This window comes from Pipistrellus kuhlii, unplaced genomic scaffold, assembly GCF_014108245.1.
Source record: "Pipistrellus kuhlii isolate mPipKuh1 unplaced genomic scaffold, mPipKuh1.p scaffold_m20_p_3, whole genome shotgun sequence".
NCBI lineage: Eukaryota > Metazoa > Chordata > Mammalia > Chiroptera > Vespertilionidae > Pipistrellus > Pipistrellus kuhlii.
This window is the reverse complement of record NW_023425529.1, coordinates 41947408-41970642: the sequence shown is the minus strand read 5'-3', so window position 1 is coordinate 41970642 and position 23235 is coordinate 41947408. Positions and strand designations below refer to the sequence as shown.

General features: G+C 55.4%; 1 protein-coding gene across 2 annotated transcripts; it reads right to left on the bottom strand.

Moving 5' to 3' along the window:
• Positions 1 to 4341: 4341 nt before the first annotated feature.
• PRPH (peripherin) lies at positions 4342 to 7959 on the bottom strand. Of its 2 annotated transcripts, none has more exons than XM_036455793.1 (9): positions 7181 to 7959; positions 6785 to 6845; positions 6534 to 6629; positions 5970 to 6137; positions 5741 to 5866; positions 5435 to 5655; positions 5265 to 5314; positions 4964 to 5043; positions 4342 to 4735 (listed from the first exon to the last, which is right to left on the bottom strand). In XM_036455793.1, the coding sequence occupies exons 1-9, from the start codon at positions 7723 to 7725 to the stop codon at positions 4667 to 4669; spliced, it is 1416 nt and encodes a 471-aa protein (XP_036311686.1). In that variant the 5' UTR covers positions 7726 to 7959; the 3' UTR covers positions 4342 to 4666. The 2 variants fall into 2 exon arrangements, with proteins under 2 accessions (XP_036311686.1, XP_036311687.1); XM_036455794.1 differs by having other exon boundaries at positions 4342 to 4732.
• Positions 7960 to 23235: the final 15276 nt, after the last annotated feature.

Sequence of the window (23235 nt, the reverse complement as noted above, 5' to 3'; positions counted from 1 at the left end):
ACAGCCAAGTCTGGGGTGATGTCATTTTGTACGTGGCTGGGCCCTCTCATGACAACTTGGTTCTTTCTATTAGTTCTCCTCAGCTTTTAAACAGGTTCCAGTCTGGTTATCTCCTTCCTTTCTTCCTTCCTTCCTTCTTTCCTTCCTTCCTTCCTTCCTTCCTTCCTTCCTTCCTTCCTCCCTTCCTTCCTTCCTTCCTTCCTTCTTTCCTTCCTTCCTTCCTTCCTTCCTTCCTTCCTTCCTTCCTTCCTTCCTTCCTTCTTTCCTTCCTTCCTTCTTTCTTATTTCTTACCAAAATCTAAGGCAAAAAAATTAATTTTATATGGCAACCCAGTGCACATGTGCATAAATACTTGAAAATGAAAGTTTTGCCACACTAAAAATGTTTCTATTTGATCTTGACACAATAACTGTATAACAGTGCTTCATGACGCACAGTTTGAAAATTATTGGTCAAGGTTCCCTTTTCTCCAAAGTCTCACTTCTCAAACACAGGTCTTTCTTTGCTCTGTTTTTTTCTGTTCACTGTCAAACATTTCGAGGCTAGTCTGTTCCCCATCCCTCATCTCTCACTCACTCTTTATTTGAGCAGGTTTGTCTCTGACCCTCCCCTGGCTGGATCGCACGGAGGTTTCAAACATCTTCCTTATTGATAAGACCCAAATGTCCCAACTATCGTCCAGCCTGGCCATCCAGCCTGGGCGTCCAGCCGCTCCTCCCTGAGAGCTGGCTCTGACAGCGGCTTCCTGGGGCCGCGCTCTCCTAACCCTCCTCTGCACTCTGCTGCTTCATCCTCAAGCTTGTCTTCTGCTGCTGCTCTGGGAGCCTCCCAAGGCCCTTCTCTTCCCTCACTTTATACACCGTTCTCAAGTCATTTCACTTCCTCTCACGCAGCACACCCGAGAGGCCCCGCGCCCCTGTCTCCCATTCACCCCATCCTTTTATCCCATGCATGTCACAGGCACAGACTCTGGTATGAAAGTTTGCAAACTTGAAGTTTTGCTCACTTGAAAACATTTGTAACTCTAAAACTTTTGTCTGCTTTTCTGTAGTGACATTTCTCCTCTGAGGTAATAATGGCCACTGAGTCAAAGGGAGAGAAGGCAAGTGGTATAAAGAATTTGAGGCCAGCCGAAACCAGTTTGGCTCAGTGGATAGAGTGTCCGCCTGTGGACTGAAGGGTCCCAGGTTAGATTCCAGTCAAGAGCATGTATCTTGGTTTTGGGCACATCCCCAGGAGGAGGTGTGCTAGAGGCAGCTGATCAATGACTCTCTCTCATCGATGTTTCTAATTCTGTCAAACATCTCCCTTCCTCTCTGTAAAAAAATCAATAATATATATATATATATATATATATATATATATATATATATATATAATTTTTTTAAATGTGCGTCCACAGCCATAAAAAGTGCTGAAATACTGCCATTTGCGACCACATGGATCTTGAGACTATTATACTAAATGAAATAAGTTGGACGGAAAATGACAAGAATCACATGATTTTACTCAGATATGGGATATTAAACAAAAAGCAACAAGTGGACAAAAACAAACCAATTCTTGGACACAGACAACAGTATTTTTGTGTTTTGTTTTGACAACAGTATTTTGGATAGCAGAGGGGGAGGGAGTGGAGGGAGGATGAGAGGATAAAGGGGGAAAAATTGTGGTGACGAGAGGAGATTGGACGTTAGGTGGTGAGCACACAACAGGATGAGCAGATGATGTGTTATAAAGCTGGAGATCTGAAACCTACAGAATGTTATTAACCAATGTTACCTCAACAACAACAAAATTTAAACAAACAAACAAACAAACAAAATGAAGTGAGAGTGTGACCGGTATATGTGTGCCTGTGCGTGGAGGGTGACTGATGGAGGTGGAGATGCTGGCGATGTTTACAATGGACACTGGTTGGCTCCTCACATCTATCCCGCACCAATCGCCTCTCCCCTGGCCACTCCATTGCTCCAGGAGTGGACACCCCAACAGTCTTAGCCGGACAAGGAGAAAGGCCTCTTAACTCACACCTGGGAGATCTGAGTTACAAGGTGCTGGGGCTTCTCTCTTTCCTCCTCTGGCTGTGAAGAGAGAAGCCTCACTCAGCAGCTCCCAGCAGCCCCTTGGGACCCGAGGACAGAGCTCCCCTGAGGCTGAGCAGAACCGTGGACAGAGCCTGGGCCCTTGATGACATCACTGAGCTGCCCAATCAACCATCTCAGTCGGCCTGCCTCTGGCTTCTGTTACATGAGATATTCCTTTGTTCTTCTTTAAAACTGGGGTTATAAGCTACTTGTAGAAGAAAGCATCAAAGCAGAAAGATACTGAAAGACTCAGTCCCTTAAACTATCCCATCACACGGGAACTCCAGGCCTGTGACTCCAACGGCCTGCCAGGCCTTCCTCTTGGTTGCTCTCATGCTCAGTGAGTCCAACGCTGGCTTTGTTGTCTTGGGCCCCCTCTCCCATTTCCCTGATCTTCCCTGTTTCTGTGAAAGCTTCACTCTCTGCCTGTTTGCTCAAGCCAAGACCTTGGGTCACCTCTGCTATTTCCTCTTCCCTTACCTGCCAGTCTCCCCCTGGGCCCTGCAGATTCTACTCCTTGAATATTCCTCAAATCCGTCCACTTCTTTGCCCAACATCATCTTTTGCATGTTTCACTGCAGCAGCCTCTGAACAGGTCCTCCCTCTCCTTCCCATTGCACACTACAGCCAGACTGATTTATCTAAAATGCAGATCTAAATACTTTATCCTCCTGGTTAAATCCTTTTCTTCCCTTTCCTTTAGGGTACATTCTGAATGCCTTAACGGGGCGTATCAGATCCTCCATAACCAGTTCTCATTTCATCTTTCCAACCTCAACACCATTCCTCCCCTTTCTGTCGTGCGCTCCAGCATTATAGGAATATTTTTTAATTTCCAAACTTGCTCCCTTATCTGCTGGCTGACATTTACCTGGAAAGTCCTCCTCTCCCTGCTTCCCCTGAATAACGCCTGTTTGTTCCTCGGTGGGCCCTCCGTGTGATGGCACCTCCGTTGAGAAGCCTAACCTCGAGGCGGTGTGAGGTGCTCCTCCTCGTGTTCCTGCATCCGTCTCCTTCCCCGGGCACAGCACTCAGAGCCAGGCCGGAGTTCTCTTGTTAGTTGTCTGTCTACCCAGCCCCAGACCATGAGCTTCTTGAGAGGAGACTCGAGCTTGTTTCCTTCACCTCGCACTGTAACTGAGTGAAGATCGTTTAAAATCCAGAGGTAGATTTTAAATATTTTTTTTAAATTTATTTATTGATTTTAAGAGAGAGGAACAACACCAATTTGTTTTGTTTTTATTAACCCTTACCTGAGGATATTTCTCCATTGATTTTTAGAGAAAGTGGAAGGGAGGGGGCAACAGAGAAACGTCAATGTGAGAGAAACACATCAATTGGTTGCCTCCCACATGTGCCCCAACCAGGACTGGGGATCAAGTCTGCAACCGAGGTACACACCCTGGACCTGAATAGAACCCTGGGACTCTTCAGTCTGTGGGCTGATGCTCTATCCACTGAGACAAACCGACTAGGGTGAGAAACATTGATTTGTTTTTCCACTTATTTATGCTTGTTCATTGGATTCTAGTATGTGTCCCGACTGGAGATTGAACCACATTGAACCCACAACCTTGGCATATCGGGACGATGCTAACCAACTGAGCTACCCGACCAGGGCAGAAGTGGACTTTTTCAAGTGGGGGGAGGGGTGGTGGTGGCAGTCTGATTTGCTGGCTGCATGTTGATCGGTTTAAGGGGATGGCAGGGACAGGCGAGGGGAGAGACTGCTGAGGCAGAGAGTGTGACCCAGGCCAGAGATGATGCTGGCCTGGACTAGAATGGTGGCAGGGCGGATGGGGAGAATCAGACAGGCTTGAATGAATTAAGAAAGAAATTAACAGAATTGCCTGGGGAGGGGAGGCAAAGAAAAGGGTGTAAGATGACTTGAGTTCTAATTTTGGCAATAAAGGGTCTAGTGGTGCCTTCTTCTAAGGCGGGGAATCCAGAAGGAAGAACATGATTGCAGATGGTAGAGCAGGAGATGAGCTCAGTTTGGGACATGTCGAATTTGTGGGCCCGTGGGACACCCAGAGGCAACTGGGCATTCAGGGCTGCAGAGGGGAACAGAAGTTGGAGGGAACGGACAGAGAGGAAGGAGAAAAGCCAGAAAGCAGACAGGAGTCTTCTGGCCTCCTAGTGGGATGCACGGACAGTGGGAAGCAGAAGAGAAATGGCTGGAGACGAGAGAATCCTGCTGAGCCTCCTCCTCACAGGTACCCCACTCCCACGGACACAAAGGCACGACAGAGGTTTCTGTGACAGCAGTTTTATTTGATTCATAAGTTAAACTCAGACCCTGGCCCACCCCCTGATCGTGGGGTTGCGGCAGAAGTAGACGTGGGAACCACTGGCCTCTTACCAAGGTGAGAAAAGGGGAATGTATGGGTCACTTGATTCAGGGCAGGGAGAGGCTCAGCTACGCTGCCCGGGTAGGGTTTGGCCAGAGAAGGGGCAGGGGCAACGGGTACACCCCCTAGATGCATGCAGATGGAGAGGAGACTAATTCAGGGCTGGCCTTAGGGCATGGGCTTTGAGTAGGCCGAGGGCAGGGCCAGGGAGTTCTGCACCGAGGGGGTCAGTAGCTGTGAGTAGAGGACTTGTCCAGCTCACTGCGCTGCTCCTTGTGGGACTCTGTCACCACCTGCTGGGGGCAAGGCATGGGAAGGGCACAAACCATTCAGCACCACCCTCCTCCCAGCTCCGTTGGGATCTGGTGTCTCCCCTCAGGCATAAAACGCTGAGGCTCCAATCTACCCGTCTACCTTCTCTGCCTCCCTCCCACCCCCAGAACCACCAACCCACAGTATCCTAAGGTCAGTTGCAGCCAAGCCTGGGAAACGATGGGGTCCGGGTCCCAAGGGCTCCATCTCACCTCCCCATTCCGGGTCTCAATGGTCTTGATCAGAACCATCTTCCGGCTGTGGCTGTCCTGCGGAGGCTCCACCTCGGGCGCTGGGAAAAGCAGGGGAGAGGGGCAGAGGCCTGGCGATTACCTTCCTTTAAGCCCTCACACGGACGGTGAGGGGAGGGGCAGGACTTAACCAGAAGGACAGAGTAGACCGGGATTCCATGGCTCACAGGGAGACACCACCCCTGGGCAGAGCCAGAGCAAGAATCAGGGCAGCAGAGGACAAGGGGGCAGACCGGTGGGAGGCCAGCTGTGGGGAACTCACCGGTCGTCCTTATGTTAAAGGACGCAAAGGAATGGACGGGCACGGAGATCCTGGGGGCGAAGCAAGCGGTTAGCTCCTCCGCCCAGCCCTGAACCCACACACCCCTTTCCGGACCACACCCCGCCCCCCCCCCCCCCCCCCCCCCCCCCCCCCCGGCAGCCGCGCCCCACCGGCTCTCCTCGCCCTCCAGCAGCTTCCGGTAGGTGGCGATCTCGATGTCCAGGGCCATCTTGACGTTGAGGAGCTCCTGGTACTCGCGCAGGTGCCGCGCCATCTCCTCCTTGAGCTGCCTCAGCTCCTCCTCGAGGCGCGCGTTGCCCGCCTGGTAGCCGCCGGCCTCCAGGGCGAACTGCTCCTCCAGCTCCCGCAGCTGCCGCAGCAGCGCCTCGTTCTGGGGAGGGGGAGAGGGGGGGTCAGAGAGGGGACCCCTGCACTGTCCCCTCTTCCCCCCTGCCGGCGGGCAGCCGGGAGCTCACCGTGCCGCGCAGCCCGTCCACCTCGCACGTCAGGCTCTGGATCTGGCGTCGCGACTCGTTCATCTCCTGCTTGGCCTGGCGCAGCGCCTCGTGGTTCCGGTTGGCGGCGTCCGACAGATCCGCGTACTGCGGGGGGCGGGCAGCCCGGTGTGGGCCGGCAGGGCGCGCCGCCGCCCCAGCGCCCCCCCCTCCCCTCTGGGGTCCTCCCCAGCCCCCGGGGCTCGCCCACCTTGGACTTGTACCACTCCTCCGCCTCCTGCATGTTCTTGGCGGCGATGCTCTCGTACTGCGCGCGGATGTCCCTCAGCGCCGCCGTGAGCTCGGGCTTCACGGTCGCCTCCACTTCCACCTGCTGCACCTGCTGGCTCTCCATGTTCACCTGCATGTCCCGCAGCTCCTGCCGCCCGGGACGACGAGACGTCGAGTGCACCGTGCGGATCCCACGCGGACCCGTGGAGGTGGCGCACAGGAAAGAGCACAGACACTTGAGTGAACACAAGGGGGCGCCAGGAATGCGGCGCCCCGGGCGGCGCAGCCGGAGCCCGCACGGAGCCCGCACGGAGCCCCCGGCCAGGCTGCCGGGTGCAGCTCCGCCGTTCGCCACCAGGTGGCGCGTGGGCGGGAGACAAGCCACCTGTGGGAGGTGGGGGGCTGTGTCCACAGAACCTCACTTCGCTTCCCCAGGCCTGTTCCTCCGCTGCACCTGCCAGTCTCCTCCGGGGCTTGCCTCCTGGCTCCAAAGAGACCCTTCCCAACCTCCGAAGCCTCCCCCCTGATTCCCGGGCTCACCCACCTCCTCATGCAGCTTCTTGAGGAACTCAATCTCATCCATCAGAGACTCAATCTTGCGCTCTAGCTCCAGGCGGGCCAGGGTGGCATCGTCCACGTCCTTCAGGGGGTACAGTGGGGGTTCAAGAGCAGAGAGGGACTGCTCAGCACGAGGAAGAGCCTCTGAAGGCTTCCCCGCACCCACAATGCTGCCCTGGACACACAGGCTCGGGGTAGAGGCAGGGGGACGGAAATCCACGCGGGGCCCGGGTTCACCTTGCGGAAGAGCACGAGGTTGTGCTCAGCGTCCTCCCGCTTGTGCGTTTCGTCTTCCAGCCTGGCGGGAAGAGTGGGCAGAGGCTGAGCTGCAGGGTCACCATCCTCCCGCACTCCACCCCCATCCCTCCTAGGATCTGGGGTGCTGCCCAGGACTCCCAGGGGTGGTGTCTCCAGGTTGCCTGATGGGCGAGCCCCATTTTCCATCTAATGGGCTGGGAGCTGGGCGGAGGCCGCTTTAGACACTAAGAGACACAGCACGTTCCCTCCCCAGAGACTCAGCCCAGTGGCAGAGGGAGGGCAGGATGCTGCCAGCACGCGCCCTCCGGGGTTGAGCCTGGAAGCACCTCGGGGGCGGGGGGGGGGGGAGAAGGGGGGACAGCCCTGCCCCCTGACCTCTGCCTGAGCGCCGCCAGGTCCTCCGCCAGCCCGTCGCGCTCCACCTGCACCCGGTCGCGCTCGCGGCCCAGCAGCTCCAGCTCGCGGCGCAGCTCGCGCAGCTCCTGCTGGCACAGCTGGTCGGCGCGCGCCGGCTCCTGGCCGCGGGCCTGGCTCAGCTCGCCGCGCAGGGCGGCGTTCTGCTGCTCCAGGAAGCGCACCTTCTCGATGAAGTTGGCGAAGCGGTCGTTGAGCTCCTGCAGCTCCTGCTTCTCGTTGCTGCGCGTGGCCAGGAACTCCTGGTTGAGGGCCTCGGCCAGCGAGAAGTCGAGGCGCTCCGAGGGCAGGCGCAGCAGGGCGCCCGCGCCGGCGCGGGGCGCGCGGAAGCTGCCCAGGCGCCCGGAGGAGCCGGAGGACACCGAGCCCAGCAGGCGGCTGCCCGAGAAGCGGGAGCCGGACGAGTAGGAGAAAGCCCCGGGGGACAGGGAGGGCGGCGGCCCGAAGGTGCGGCGGTAGGAGGTGGAGCTGATGCTGCTGGCCCGCAGGCCCGACGAGTGGCTCATGGCGACCGAGGACCGAGGACGGGCGGGCAGTGTCCGCGCGCAGAGCCGGTCCCGGGGCCGCAGACCCGGCGGGGCGGCTTTATAGTCCCGCAGGCGCCGCGGGGGCCCGGGCGGCTCCTCCCACTGGCCTGACCGTGCGGCTAAGTGGGGAGGGGGGCGCCCCACCCTGCAGCGGCGGCAGCGCCCGCCCTCCTCCCTCCCTGGTCGCTGGCGCCCGGCCCGCTCGGTTCCCCCCGTTGCTGGTAGCGAAGCGAGCGAGGATGGCGCCTGCAGGCCCTGGGCAGGCGGGGTTGGAGGTCAGCGCTTTTCCGCAAGCATCCGGAGCTGGAGGATAGGATGGGAGGGCGGGTTTGAGCCGGGGTCCCTGCCTGAAGGACCTGGTAGAAACTGGGGGGTAGTAGGAGGACTGAGGGAGGGGCTCTGGCCCGGACGGAGGAGGTGGCTCAGGGAGATGGGGAGCTGGTCTGGCTTAGGCCCCAGAGCCCGTGTCCCCACTTTCCCCTGAAGGCTGCGCTCTGCCTTCACCTGCTGTCAGTTACCTCCTTTGTCACCACCCCCAGCGAGGTTTGGGGAACCGGAGGGGGGACGGGGCTCAGGGGGTGGGGAAGGCCCCCTGCCTCTCTGTAATCCCCAGGGCCCCGGTGCGGGCTGCTGCCTGGCGCCAGCGCTGCGGCTAATGCACTGGCCACTTCTCCTCCCTCCCCCTCCCCGACACGGCCAGGGGCTGCCTGCTTGCGTTTCAGTTTGAGGACACAGCTCCCAAACCCGGCCCATCCAGGCCCTGGCAGGGTGGGCACATCAGAGGGGGCTGAGGGTGACTGGGCTAGCTCTGAGACCCGCCGGGCAGGATCCGTGTCCTGCCAGAAGCTGAGCTGACTGAGCCAGGATACGCTGTCTGGCTTTGCTGGATGCTCCCTTCCCCCAACCAACTGCTGCGCAGTCATGGCCTTACGGGAACCAGGCCGATTCCTGAGGTAGGAAGGGGAGGGGGCTGAGGGTGGCAGCTGCTGCCAAGCCTGAGAGATGGATGGACTGACAGGAACCGGTTTCCAGTATGAGGGAGGTGTGGGTACCCAAGGATGAGTGGGGCTGGATGGGGGAAGAGATGGGGAAAGAGAAGGTGCCCATCCCCAGCGGTTCAGGGACTGAAAGCGGAGAAAGGAGGCCACAGAGCAGACGCACAAGCCTGTGCACACAGGCAGACCATATGTATGGTAGCACTGCATACCTATGTGCACACACATCACACACACCTCCCCCCTTCCTCCCCCCCCCCCCCCGCCCCCTGGAGTTAGCTGGAAGGCTGAGGTCCGGCCTTTGCATGTCAAATGGCTTCCAGTCGCAGGCACAGGCTGCGGGGAGTGGACAGGGGCAGCTCGCAGGGTCTGCAGGAGCCCGGATGCTGAGACCTTCGGCGTTTGCCAGGAGCCAGGGGGCTGTTGCCGCGGGGACTCCAGGGCTCTCCGGGAGGGACAAGTCTGCCTTGGGTTGGCCCTGAGGACAAGAGCTGGGCATCTGGGAGGCAGGTTTGGGGCTCCGGGTGGGCTGTCTGGCTGAGGCGGTGAGGAGGGAGGCTCCCTGGCCGCCAGCTCCCTCAGCATTGCAGGGCAGAGCAGCCTCCCGTCTTTGTGTGTCTGTCCTCTGAGGAGGGCCAACGCCCAGGCGCAGGCTCCCATCCCCACCGCCTCTTCTCTCCGGCCCCTCCTTCCTTCCAGGCCATTAGTCTCCCTGCACAGCTGCCAGGTCCTTCTCCTTGATGGGTGTGTTCTGGTTGCCGGGGGAATGGGAGAGGGAGGATGGGAGAGAGGGAATAGGCATACCAGGACCTGTCCCCTGGGACCCCAGGAGTGGGGAGGGCGCGGGTCCTGCCTGGGCGCGGAGTAAGGGTCCTGGTAGATGTGAGGAGGGGCTGGGGAATCCTTGGCTCCTTCTGCCACAGCCCTAGGCTCTGGTCCCAGCTGCTACTGGCCAGGAGCCCCATCTACTGCAGCCTAGACCCTGTCCTGGCCCTGCTTGCCGTCCTCAGGATGCAAACTGGTAGTCTGAGCTGGTGCTGCATGCAGAGGGGCAGGCAAGGCCTGGGAGGGCCAGCTCAGGCCCTGTCTTCATTGGGAGCTGTTGGTAGACCTTTGCCTTGAGAATAAAGGCCGCTTGGGCTGGGACCAGGGAGTCCCCTTGGGGTTCCCATCCCCTCCTCTGCTTGAGCTCCCAGCTCACAACCCAGATGCCTTGGAGTGAGCGGCCAGGGCCTCCTCAGCAGGGCTGAGGGAGCGGGAGGGAGGAAGACCAGGGCCTCGGAGAGGAAGGGCCAACTGGCAAACAGAAGAGACTCGTCCCACTTACTCAGAAAGAGCCAGGCCCGGAGATCTTGGGGCAGAAAGAAAGGCAGGAGGAAGGGTCACAGGTAAGACTCAGGGCTCTGCCATCCAGTTGCCCAGCTTCCCATCTGACTCGGTGCTTTCTTTTGTATGAATTCAGTTTGATACTATGTTCTCCCATGTCCTTCAGTAAAATGGGGATAATTGTAGTTTCCGCCTCAGGACTAAATGAACACGTAAAATGTCCCGATAATACATAATAGCTGAGAATGTAAGCCTGGCCACAGCGGCTCAGTGGTTGAGCGTTGACCTATATATACTTCAGGAGGGCATGGTTTGGTTCTGGTCAGGGCACATGCCCAGGATGGGGGCTCAATCCCCAGTAGGGGCATGCAGGAGGCAGCTGTTGAGATATATATATATATATATATATTGATTTCAGAGAAGAAGGGAGAGGAAGAGAGATAGTAACATCATTGATGAGGGAATCATGATTGGCTGCCTCCTGCATATCGGACTGAGCCTGCAATGCAGGCATGTGCCCTTGACCGGAATCCAACCTGGGACTGTTGGGTCCACAGGCCGACGCTCTATCCACCCAGCCAAACCAGCTAGGGCTGTTGATGTTTTATCTCTCTCTCCCACTCCTTTCCTCTCTGAAATCAGTAAAAAAAATATTTTTAAATGTAAGCTATTTTTATCATTATTAATATTAATATTATTGAGCTCCCGAGGGATATTGTCAGTCCTCTAATGCAGTGAGGATCTGGACTTCTTTTAAATTATCCCACTGGCCCAGCCAGAGAGGTTCAGTTGATTGAGCATCATCCTGGACACTGAAAGGTTGCCAGTTTGAGTTCCAATCAGGGCACATACGGAAGGCAACTGATCGATATTTCTCTCTCTCTCTAAGCATGTCCTCAGAGGTGGGTTTTTGTTTGTTTGTTTGTTTGTTTGTTTGTTTGTTTGAAGTATCCCCACTAGTGGCTGCAAGCAGTGCTAGGCCCAGGGTTGAAGGAGCCACGGATTTGTGGCTGATGGAGAGAGGGAAAGGGCCCCATCTCCTCTGCACTGGCAGACAGCTCACTGCCGCAGACGTGGGCGCTGAGATCGAATAAGGTTGCCTGGGTTCGATCAAGGCTCCTCGATTTAATCAGCTGAGTGCTGTGGGGGTAGGTGAGTGATTTAACCTCAGTTCACCCCACTGTCTTCATCCACAAGTGGGACGACAGCACCTCTCCGGAGTGCTGGAGGCTGGAATGAATTACAACATGTGAAGCACTGAGCGCTTGGCACCCAGGACACGCCGTGTAAGGATTAGCCAGCGTGATTCTTTCCCATCTCCCTTCTGCCACCGTGGCTGCCTTGGTGGAGGCTTGGAGAAAAATGACAGTTGGACGCATTCAGAAATTTGCTTGGAAGGTGAGAAACAAAGTTCACATCGCGGGCAAGAGTGCGAGCGGATGAATGTGTGCCATGGACTGGAAGCTGGGTGAGGAGGGGAGTGTGGGAGACTGGAAGCTGGACTCCCAGACAGGCCACGGAGCAGTCACAGTACGGAGAAATGGGCAGAGGCACCACGAGGCGGGCTGTGCGAGTCTGTTTCTGGTGGGTATTGACGATGAGAAGATTCCCAGGCATTCCTGAGGGGGGTTGGAGGAAAAGGTCAGGGAGAAAAAAAGAGCAGGACGCCAGCCTGGGCACTGCTTAGCTGTATGACCCTGGGCACGTTACTTGTCTGCTCTGAGCTTCCGTCTTTTCATCCGTGAATCGGGCAGGGCGACCCCTTCCACCCAGGGTTGCCGTGAGCTCTAGATGAGCTGTTGTACATAAAACATTAGTGGGTGCTCAGCACTGTTGCTTGTCTTCTCCCTCTCCCCTGTGACAGAGAGGAAACAGACACGGAGGGGAGGGACACAGCGTTAAGTACTTGTAACTCAGTGTCACTGGGGTCCCCCTGCCCCGTGAGGTCTAGGACCGGCCCTGCCTCCATCCCACAGGGGGGGAGAGGAGTGTGCTCCCTAAGATCTCTGCCTTTCTAGTGCTTCTTCTTGGCATCCTTCGCTCCCATCCCTGATGCTCCTGAGTTGGCTGACGTTTCCGCTCTCTCCACAGCGTCCGAGATGTGGAACTCCGCCCCATTCCTTGGTTCCCGTGACCCCTTCCCCATCACAGGGAGGACCCGAAGCTCAGCGGGACGAAGTCGCCGGTCTGAGGCTGCACCAACGGCGGCTGCCTCTCCGGGGGGCCCGTCCTGGAGGGTCAGGCCCTGCCGGAGCCTGTGCCCTGGGCCTATGGACGCAGGATGAGCTCCAGTCAGGGGCCAGCGCCATTCCAGACGGGCTCGCCCAGGCCAGTCCAGCTGGGTCCCCCCTGGCAGAGCGGCTCCACCAGAGTAGAATTCTCTCCCCATTGTCTCCATCTTGGGGTTCCCCTCCTCCCAGTTAAGGAGCACTCTGGGTATCTTTTCTATCTCTCTGTATTTTATGTAATGGCCAACATGTTACATCTGTTACCACTTAAAAAAAAACATATTTTTTATTTATTTTTTTACAGAGAGAGGGATAGAGAGTTAGAAACATCCATGAGAGAGAATCATCGATCAGCTGCCTCTTGCACACCCCCTACTGGGGATATGCCCGCAACCAAGGTACATGCCCTTGACCGGAATTGAACCTGGGACCTTTCAGTCCGCAAGCCGACACTCTATCTACTGAGCCAAACCGGTTTCAGATGTTACCATTTTTAATCTTCACAACAACTCTACACGTAGGTACTATTACTGTTCCCATTTTAAAGTTAAAGAAACAGAGGCACTTAGAAGTTCAACAACTTGTCTCTGCTTCTGCCTTCACACTCCTCCTCCTTCTTTATAAAGACACTTGTCTTTGGGTTTGGGGACCCAGGTAATCCAGGATGATCTCAAGGTCCTTAACACCTTACCAAGTCCCCTGGTAACACATCTTACCAGGTCACACAGCTAGTAAACTAGTAATCTGTTTGTATGTCTGACAATATGAACTTTGTTTTTGTTAATCCTCATCCAAAGATTATTATTCCCAATGATTTCCAGGGAGAGTGGAGGGAAGGGAGGGGGAGGGGGAGAAAGAGAGAGAAACATTGATATGAGAGATACATATTGATTGGTTGTCTCCCTCGTGCCCCAACCGGATCCAGGTATGTGCATGTGCCATCGACTGGCCAAAGCTCTGACCACCGCGCCACCAGCCAGGCCTGTCAGTATAATCTCTGAGGGCAGTAATCAGGTCTTATTCGCCTTTCCATCAGATAAATGTTGATTACACTGAGGCACCTGAAAAAAATCTTTCCTCTGCTTGTCAATCTGGGGAAAAAAGAGAGATGTGTTGCTGCCACCTTGTGGCCAGAAGCCAGAATGACATGTCTGCCGTCTGAATGCATCCAGAGGCTTGTATTTAAAACTCAAAGCAAAAGGAACGTTGGGATTTGGAGGATGCTTCAAAATGATGACCTCCTTTTCACAAGCGAGGAGGATTAACCAAGGGCGCGTGAAATGGAATAGCAGCACTGGTGTTAGGCTGTCAGAGCCCTGCTTTCATTCTTCCTGTGGGCTCCAGGAGCCTCCTCTGCCCCCTTCCCACATCCAGAAGCCAAAAGCCGGGAAAGGAGAGCAGATTCTGTCCTCCCCTCCCCTGGCCTGTGTTCTGTCCACAATCCCCAGTCCTGCCGTCATCGTCAGATCGCATCTCCAGCTGCCTGACCTTCAACCACAGAGCCCTTGGCTGCAGCTATGGCCTCAGAATGCTAAGTGCAACTTCCTTCTCATGTAGGCGGGTCTGTGTGTGTGTGTGTGTGTGTGTGTGTGTGTGTGTGTGTGTGTGTGTGACATGTTTGACTCAGAATCACCTGGGGCCTGGAGAAAGCAGCCCCCCACTATGATCTTCTGAATCCCTAGAGTCTGCATTTTAACAAACGTCCTACATGATTTTTAGTGCACATGAAAATTTGAGCCTGCCTGGATTAAAGTTTATTTTCTTTAAATTGTCCATCTTTCCCCCATTTACTTTTGATTTTAAAACCCAGAGAAAAGTTGAAAGGATGCTGCTATGAACACCAATTGCACCTTCTCCTGGATTTGTCAATTATCAATATTTTGCTACAATTTGTTTGAAAGTTTCAGGCATCATGATATTTCACCCCTAAATACTTCAGCATGCAGCTCTTGAGAACAGGGATGGCACTATTTTCCTAGCTAACCCATATGGTACTACTGACCCACGGGTTAACCCAATATACAGTCCATATTTAAATTCCCCAATTGTCCCAATAACGTCCTTCATTGCCCCCAACCCCCATCCAGATTCAAAGATCAAGCGTTGTGCCTGGTTGTCATCTGGGCAGAGGACAGAGCCAAAAGGTGGGGTGATTTGGCCCGTGTGAGGAACTGGAGGTCGGTGAGCTGGAGTGAGGTGGGGGAGGGGGAGGGAGGGAAAGGTGAGGTTAAAGGAGTGAGATGGAGTCAGAGCACGCAGGACTGTGTAAATCAAAGAGTTTATAGCTTATTCCAAATTAGAGGCTTTTAAGCAGAGGACTGACTTGGTCTGATTTATGACTTTAAAAGGTTAGTGTAAAGACAGTTTCAGATTTGGGACATTCTATACAACAAAGATTCCTAGTCTCTTTGAGAAGTCTGTCGTTTTCTTTTTTTAAAAAAATGGTGGGTATGTTTGTTTCCTAAGGATGTCATAAGGAATCACCACAAACTTGGTGCCTTATCAAAACAGCAGAAGTTTATTCTCTCACAGTCTGGAGGCTGGACGTCCAGAATCAGGGTGCTGGCAGGGCTGTGCTCCCAATGGCTCCGGCTCCGGCTCCCGGGAGAAGCCTTTGCCTCTTGCAGCTGCTGGTGCTCCCACAGCCCTTGGCTTGTGGCTGCATCCCTCGCCTCTGCTTCTGCCTTCACACTCCTCCTCCTCCTTTATAAAGACACTTGTCTTTGGGTTTGGGGACCCACGTAATCCAGGATGATCTCAAGGTCCTTAACACATCTTACCAAGTCCCCTTTTTCCAAATAAGGTCACCTTCAAAGGTTCTGGGATATGGACATATCTTTTTGGGGGGACCCACTACAGTTGGGAGACTGATCTAGACAAAAGAGAGACTAAGAGATATAACAACCAAATGCAATGCTCAAATCTAGATCGGATTCTGGATGCAAAGAAATGTTGCTAGTACATGCTGTGGAGTGACTTACTCCTGTTTTTAGGTGTGAAGATGGGAATGCTCTGTGCTTAGGAGGTGTCTGCAGGAGGTGCAGGGGCGAAGAGGCAAGCTGTCTGATCCCTTTCTGGTCGGCCAGTCCCATTGTCTTCCCCATCACGTGGTGCAGGGCAGTGGCTCTGGCTACGGGGTGAGTGAGACCGAGGGGCGTTGCCCAGTGAGTGACATCACTTATCAGAACAGAACCCGGGGTTCTCATCCTGGTCCCCACGTGATTCTGTAGGGCTCACAAGAGACTGTGCCTGCTGAGGGTTTCTCTTCACCTTCCGGCATAAGATGTGCAAGAAACCTCCCCCCCCCCCCCCACCACCACCACCCTTACCACCACCACCACCACCACCACCACCCCCCTTACCACCACCACCACCACCACCACCCCCCTTACCACCACCACCACCACCCCCCCCCTTACCACCACCACCCCCCTTACCACCACCACCACCACCACCACCACCACCCCCCTTACCACCACCACCACCACCACCACCACCACCCTTACCACCACCCCCACCACCACCACCACCACCACCACCCCCCCCAGCCGTCTCCTCTCCCACCTCACTGGTCCCAGGCGAGGGCCAGTCACCCACTGGGCCTTGCTTCTCTTTGGTTAAAAAAAGGGGGGCTTCGATTAAATCACCTCCGATGCTCTTCCCAGGCGGACGGTTGAGTGGGGGCGTGGGTAGTAAAAAAGCATTTGTCACAGGTTGTGATGGGTCTGAGGGCCCTGGCCCAGGAGCGCTCAGCTCCTCTTTCACAAGGAGATAACCCAAGAGCCTCCGGGGGGGAAAGAGAGGCGGTCCCTCTTCGGAAAGGGGCGGGCAGGGCTGGGCGGGAGGCAGCCTGTGCTGGGATGCTGGGAGCTGAAGCATCCACGTGGTCTCACCCCCCCCCCCCCGCCCCCAAGGGTCCGTGCTCAGAGGAGACCACCCGTCAGGGAGTCCCAGGAGGGCAGCAGTTTCCTCCCCACCTCCATGTACCAGGATTGCCCAGGGGAGAGACAGACTTGATTGATTGATTGATTGATTGATTGATTGATTTTAGAGAAGAAGAGAGAGAGAAATGTCAATGATGAGAAACATCCATCAGCTGCCTCCTACAAGCAGTCACGTGCCCTGTTTGGAATCAAACTGTGACTTCCTGGTTCATGGGCCAACACCCAACCACTGAGCCACACCGGCCAGGCGAGAGAGGCAGACGTTATGCTGGCCCACATGGCAGACTTACTCCCTCCCTCCTTCTACACAACCACCACGAGCCCTCAGCCCGGAACCCCGGCAGGTTACAGCGGTGGGGAGCTCGGGGGTCCCCCAGGCACCCTCCGTCGTTTTCCTCATGAAGCTGCTGAGGTGGGAGGTACTCCTCACATTCGGGGGCTGTGAGAAACAGGGCCCCGGCCACAGTCCCTGTGAGAGGAACCTGGTCCCCCTCCCTGTCCAGGCCGGGCCTGAGCGAGAGGAAACAGGATAGGGACCCCTGACCAGGGGGCCACCACCAGGAGGCTCTTCCTGCCATCATGACCCTGCCCTCCATCTCATCCGTCTCTGCAGGGAGCGCCGGTGACAGCTGAACAGACGCGTTAAAAGAGTCTGATGCCCTGCACCTGCCCTGCCTGCCCGCTCCTGCAGGCCTGACACCGGCGGCCAGGGCCAGCGACCTGCCAGCCGGCGGCCGGGCCTGACAGTCGGCTCTGTTAGCTGAGCCCTCACTCTCCTGGGGACTCTCGGCAGAGCCTTGGCTGGAAGGAAGGGAGGCGAAGGAGAACATGGAGATGAGTGAGGAAGGGTGCGGGAGAGAAACAGAAGGGGGGGAGGGGCAGCTCAGGGAGGGCTGGGGGAGAGAGGAGGAGAGGGAGGAAAAGTAGAAAAACCCAAATGGGCTGGAAAAGGAGAAAATTCCTCAGGTTTTTTCCTCTCCAGGACCCAAGTGCACAGGGAACAGCCAGTCAGGTGGCCTTTATTCTCACTCTGGAGCCCCCAGAATCTGGCCTGGTTCTTGTCCCACGTCGCCCGCCACACACACACACACACACACAGACACACACACACACACACACACACACACACACACACACCCCGTCTGCAGGAGCAGCGCAGAGCTCTGAGGCTTGGGGAGATGGGGGGCCGCCCTGGGATCAGGCTTCCTGGTGTGTGTGTTGGGGGTGGAGCATGGTGGGGGGGCTCGGTGCCCTTAGTCCTCCACAGGTCTGTGTGCTTTCAATTTATAGTTTAAGCTCAGCCATGACTCCTGGAATCACTGAGAGAAGCAGGCCGGACTGGGTGATCAGGACCTGTGGCCGGAAGGAGGCCCAAGACGGGGGAAAGGAGAGGAGGCAGTGTCTGCACTCAGAGGCCTACACAGATCTAAGGGGCCTTGATATTTTTATTATCATTTTACTGAACGTTTCCATGAACCATCGCCTCACCACGAGAGGCCTTTACATTAGGCAGAATGCTCTTGGCAGGAGGCAATAGAAGACCCACCTCACAATGGCCTGAACAGTGAGGAGATTTACAGTCTCACATAACGGAAACCCGGAGGCAGAGGGGTGTCAGGGCTCCTTAGTTCAGGGGCTCAACATCCCACCCAGGACCAGGCTCTTTTCGTCCTCCTGCTGTGTCACGCTCAGCGCCAGCCTTTGTCCTCCACTTGTCTCCTCGTGGCCATACGATGACGACAGCCACTTCAAGAATCATGTGCACACATGGCGTTACGCAGGGTGGCAAATCAGAGAATCCTTTTCCTGCACTGCTTTTTACTTTTATTTATTTATTTTGAAAAATAGATATTTTATTGATTTTTTACAGAGAGGAAGAGAGAGGGATAGAGAGTCAGAAACATCGATGAGAGAGAATCATCAATCAGCTGCCTCCTGCACACCCCCTACTGGGGATGTGCCCTCAACCAAGGCACATGCCCCTGACTGGAACCGAACCTGGGACCCTTCAGTCCAAAGGCCAGCGCTCCATCCACTGAGCCAAACTGGCCTTGGCCCCTGCATTCCTTTTTTGAGAGCAAGAACACCCTCCCTGCCCCCACCCCCACTATCCCCCCACCTCTGCCCCCACCCCCACGGCCCCCAACCAGCAGATGGTACCTCACTTCTCATTTCCCGAATTGCATCACATGCTGGGTGCTTAACCAATCCCTGGCGAGGATTTACCTTGGTCAGCTTAGACTAGGTTCATCCCGTTGGTGGGAGGCCAGCGGCCCCTGATGCACACGGTCACGGTCACAGCACCAGGACGAGCCGGGCTGTGTTGGCGGTAAAACCACCAGCCGGGTGGCTCCGGGATGGACATGCAATAGTGGCTGCCACACGTGGCCTGCTCTCCTGGCACACGGCGCACACCGCCTTGAATTAGGGTGGTGCCTACGTGGCCTGTCTCTACAGCCTGAGGGTAACCACGAAACACTACATTCCCCGCAGCACCTGGCACAGTGACGCGCACAAAATAGGTTTTCCCAGAAATAATGAATGAATGAAACTTAAAAGCGGAAATGACTGCCAGGAGAGTATAATTGGACGTGGTTGCTTTGGCCAGGGGCATTTCAGTGTCATTTACCGTCAGGCTGGACCTCCCCTGTGAGCCAAATGAGATTTGGGAAGAGCAGAGTGGGGGGTGGGGGTGACAGCAGTGAGACTGGCTTAATATCCACCCCAATGAATTAATTTGTGAATGTGGACAAAACTCTTGTGTAATTAGGAAAGCTTAATATTTTGTTCTCATTTTTTATTTTTTTTAAAGATTTTTTAAATTGATTTTTAGAGAAACAGAAAGTGGGGAGAGAGAGAGAGAGAGAGAGAGACGCATGGATGGCTGTGAGAGCAGATCATGGATCAGCTGCCTCCTGCACGCCCTCGAATGGCCCTCAACCCGGGCAGGTGCCCTGACCAGGAGTCTGACCAGCAGCCTTTTGGTGCCCGGGACAAGGCCCAACCAATGAGCAGCACAGGCTGGGGCTTGTTCTCATTTTTTGAAAGAGAGAAAAATAAGTCTTGTGGTGATATTTTTGAAGAGCATTTTCTGTAAAGAACACAAGATTCTAGTTCTTTAAAATATATATTGATTCTTTTACAGAAAGGAAAGGAGAGGGATAGAGTTAGAAACATCCATGGGAGAGAAACACCAATCAGCTGCCTCCTGCACACCTCCTACTGGGGATGTGCCCACAACCAAGGTACATGCCCTTGACCGGAATCGAACCCGGGACCTTTCAGTACACATGTCGACACTCTATCCACTGAGCCAAACCGGTTAGGGTGCAAGACTCTAGTTCTGTGAGGAGCGTCAAAATAGGAAAGAATCGTTTTCCCAGAATCTGCCCTCAGGAGGAATAAACTCAGAGAGAGGCTCTTGGAATGGGTGTGTGTGTGTGTATGTGTGTGTGCAGTGACAGGTTAATGAGATGTCAGCTAAGGGGGGCTTTCTCCATGAGGTTGAAGATGAGAGCCTTCCCCTCCTGACACCGGGGTCTGTCTCTCTCGCCTTATGCTGCCCTGCCTCTCGGACAGCCGCCCTGGCATTGGACTCCAGGAGCCACCGGCCCAGGTCATCTCTGCCAGCTGCCCCGTGTCCTTGGCTGACAGGAGGCCATTCCGGCCCCTGTGCTTAGGGCGGCGGTTCTCCAGGTGGGAGCTGTCCTGCCTGCCCTGTGGCTGCAGCCGCGTCAGCAAGAGTCCAGGAAAATGGTAACAACTTCCCAGCAGAAACCCAGGAGCCCAAGATCTGGAAATGGGCTCCCTAAGTTCACAGGGAGGCCTGGCCCATGGATCCCTCCCTAGAAGGCCGCCATCTGAGTGGGGACCAGCTTGCTTTGCTAATTGGACTAGCGTGCCGTCACCAGAATGGGGCTCCCGGGAGGTGATCTAACCATCAGTGGCATCAGGAGACCTCACTTCTGTGCTGTGGCTCCATCCAGGGCTGCACAAGGGCCGCCCCCTGTGGGCCTCAGCCTGCCTCGCCCCAGCACGTGGCCCTCCTCGCCCAGCACTGGAAAGGCCCACGAGATGTGACCAGCATTGTGGGTCAAATTTCAGTTCATCCGCTTGCTCGATAACATTAGGCTGATACTTAATCTCTCTGAGCTTTGACTTCTTCGGCTGTGGAAACAGGTACAACACCTCCTCACAGGGTGTGGTGAAGATCATGGAACATTTCCACCCGGACAGACAGTCTCCCCTTCCCCCTACAACCCACTCAGGGCTGCCACACACCTTCCGGAAGTCCAGGGCCTGGAGACAGGCTCTGTCAAAGCTCAAAACCACTGGCTACCTCTGTCTAGACAGCGGGATGCTTGACCGATTCCCCTGGAGCAGAGGCATTTGCCAGCTGCTCCCCAAACACTGAGGATGACAGGTAGACAGGCCAGCACTCTGCCCCTCACGGCCGTTCTCTCCTCCTCCCCCAGCTCCAAGCAGCTCTGCTGGGCCTGCTGGGCCTTCCGTGACCAGTGGCCTCCGGGGGTGGGGGTGGGAGCAGACTGTTTCTCTGCTCAGGGCAGGCGCGGGCCGCCTAAGCCCTATGTCTGCGCAGCCAGAACCTGGGGCCCCAGCCAATCTCAGAGCCTGCACTCCCAGGCTTTCTCCATGCATCCCTCTGGAGCCTCCGCACCCCCAGCACAGGCTGCAGTTCCGAGTCCAGACTTGCCATTTGTGTTCAAGGGCAGATCAGACGATTGGCAGCCACAGAGCGGTGACCTAGACCTTGGGGTGGATTTGCTTTTTGCTGCAGGCAAACTTCTATCCACTCTCACCGACGAGGGAGGGGAATGCCATCTCTGCAAGAAGCCCTTCCCCAGGCTGCTCCACGGGAATATCCCTCCTCAACTAAACGTGTCCTCACCTTCCTTCACCCCCACACCATGGCAGCTGCTCCCAGGTCTCCAGCCTTCCACATCTGGCTCCTGTAGGCAGTGACTCACCTTAAGGCTTACTGAGGTCCTTGGAGGACCGGCTCCTGGCTGGGGGGGGGGGGAGGGGGCTTAGGCTCGAAGCCCTGTGCCCCCCTCGGGGCGCTGTGCTTGGGAAGTGCTGGCTCAGAGAGCGGGCCTCTCGGGTGTCACGGGACATCAGGCTCAGCTGACGCTGGGTGACTTACCTGCTCCTTCTCACGTGAGTGTCCCGTTTCCTCCAGTGCTCACGCTGTGATGGTCGGCAGATTTATCTCCTAGGTCGGGAAGGTCTCAGGGTGCCCCAGAATCCTCATCAGGGCATTCTCCCCTCTCTAATCTTTCCTACATGCACGTGGTTCTTCAATTTTCCTGGGTCCTACTTCAAATATTCCGGACACACCTTGGGTCAAGTACCAATAACACAACCACCTGTAGCTCCTACTAATTTTGTCTCAGCCAACTTCACTTCCTCTAAGCAGCGAATCTGCAAAGTACGAAGGTCTTGGGGTGCCCTACCAAAGGTCTCTGCTGGCTGCGCTGGCAGGCCAGCTTACCCCAGGTCCATGTTCATCCCTGACCGCGATGCTCTCGGGCTGCAGAAGGAATTGTCGCATAGGTAAGCAGAAATAGCTGGCTTTGTACTCAAGGATGGGTCGGGCCTGAGGGCATAAGGCCAGGGCTGCACCTGTGGTGAATGCGGTGAGACCCTCCCTGAGCACAACACCTCCCTCGGACACAGTGCCCTGCGCTCGGAGGTGGGACAGGCACATTGTAGATGCTCTTCTCTAACAGCCAGAGGGTGAGCAAGGGGGTAGAGGTGAAAACCAGTGGGAGAGAGATGGCAAATGAGCACCATGGGAAGAGGGCCACCAGGTAGCAAAGGAAACACGTCTGCAGCTCTGCAGTCTCCATCTCCTGCCACTAGGGGGGGCGTTTCCACCCAGGCCAGTTCCTAAGCACCAAACTGGCCCCTCCCTCTGCACGAGCCCCCGCCCTTTGGTCATCCTGTCCTTTTTCATGGCTCAGCTCAACCTTCTCAGCCACACCACTGGCCCCTGAACACCAGTCACCAAGCTCCCCAGCCACTCACATTACTGCCCCTTCTTCCCCCACCCTTACCTCCTAGTCCCTCTGCCCCCCTAAGGACCACACTGCTTCCAACTGGTGCTTGGAAGAGGATCATGAGGGCACTCTCCCCTCTCCAATCTTTCCTACATGCACATCGTTCAATTTTCCTGGGTCCCTACTTCAAATATTCCGGACACACCTTGGGTCAAGTACCAATAATACAACCACCTGTAACTCCTAATTTTGTCTCAGCCAACTTCACTTCCTCTAAGCAGCAAATCTGCAAAGTATGATCATCTTTGCCATTGTAGGTTTTGTCTAAGTATGAGTTTATTTTTAATTCTCACCCTAGGACATTTTTCCCATTGCTTTTTCAAAGCAGGGGTGTGGGGAGGGAGAAACATTGATCGTTTGCCTCCTGCATGCATGCACCCTGACAGAGGCTGGGGATGAACCTGCAACCCAGGTGCCTGCCCTTAACCAGGAATCAAACCCATGACCCTTTGGTGCATGGCCTGATGCTCTGACCACTGAGCTACCACACAGGGCTCTAAGTATGGAATTTATCAACACAATCCCAAAGGTTTGCCCATGTGACTCCAGTGTTTCATTAAATACTGACATACCTCATGGCAGCCTGACTGGTTACTTGAATTTTGATAGACCAAGAGCATCAGCTGGAAGAAGTTGAAAATGCAGCATCTGAAGCTTGGATCTGCATTTCAATAGCTACAGGTGACACATCCACACTGGTTTGAGGAACTGGCCCAATCTGAAGAGGCTGTTGCCTCACTTAAATGATTTTATCACCACTCATCAAATCAGGTTTAAATCACTCGGCACAATGCATCCCACACAGAAGTCACTGGGAAAGTTGATCAAATGATCAGGATGGTCTGTCGGCCAGCTTCCATCCCTGACTAGTCTTGAATTAAGAGGCAAGTATTTACTGTGATACAGAACAAACCAG

Bases quoted from the DNA above. Each gene is read 5' to 3' on its own strand.
- PRPH (XM_036455793.1), bottom strand. From the start codon at position 7,725: ATGAGCCACTCGTCGGGCCTGCGGGCCAGCAGCATCAGCTCCACCTCC. The intron at 6,846-7,180 runs GTCAGGGGGCAG...TCTTCCCGCCAG, and splicing joins CTGGCGGCGCTCAGGCAGAG to GCTGGAAGACGAAACGCACA. The intron at 5,044-5,264 runs GTGAGTTCCCCA...TGCTTTTCCCAG, and splicing joins CTTTAACATAAGGACGACCG to CGCCCGAGGTGGAGCCTCCG.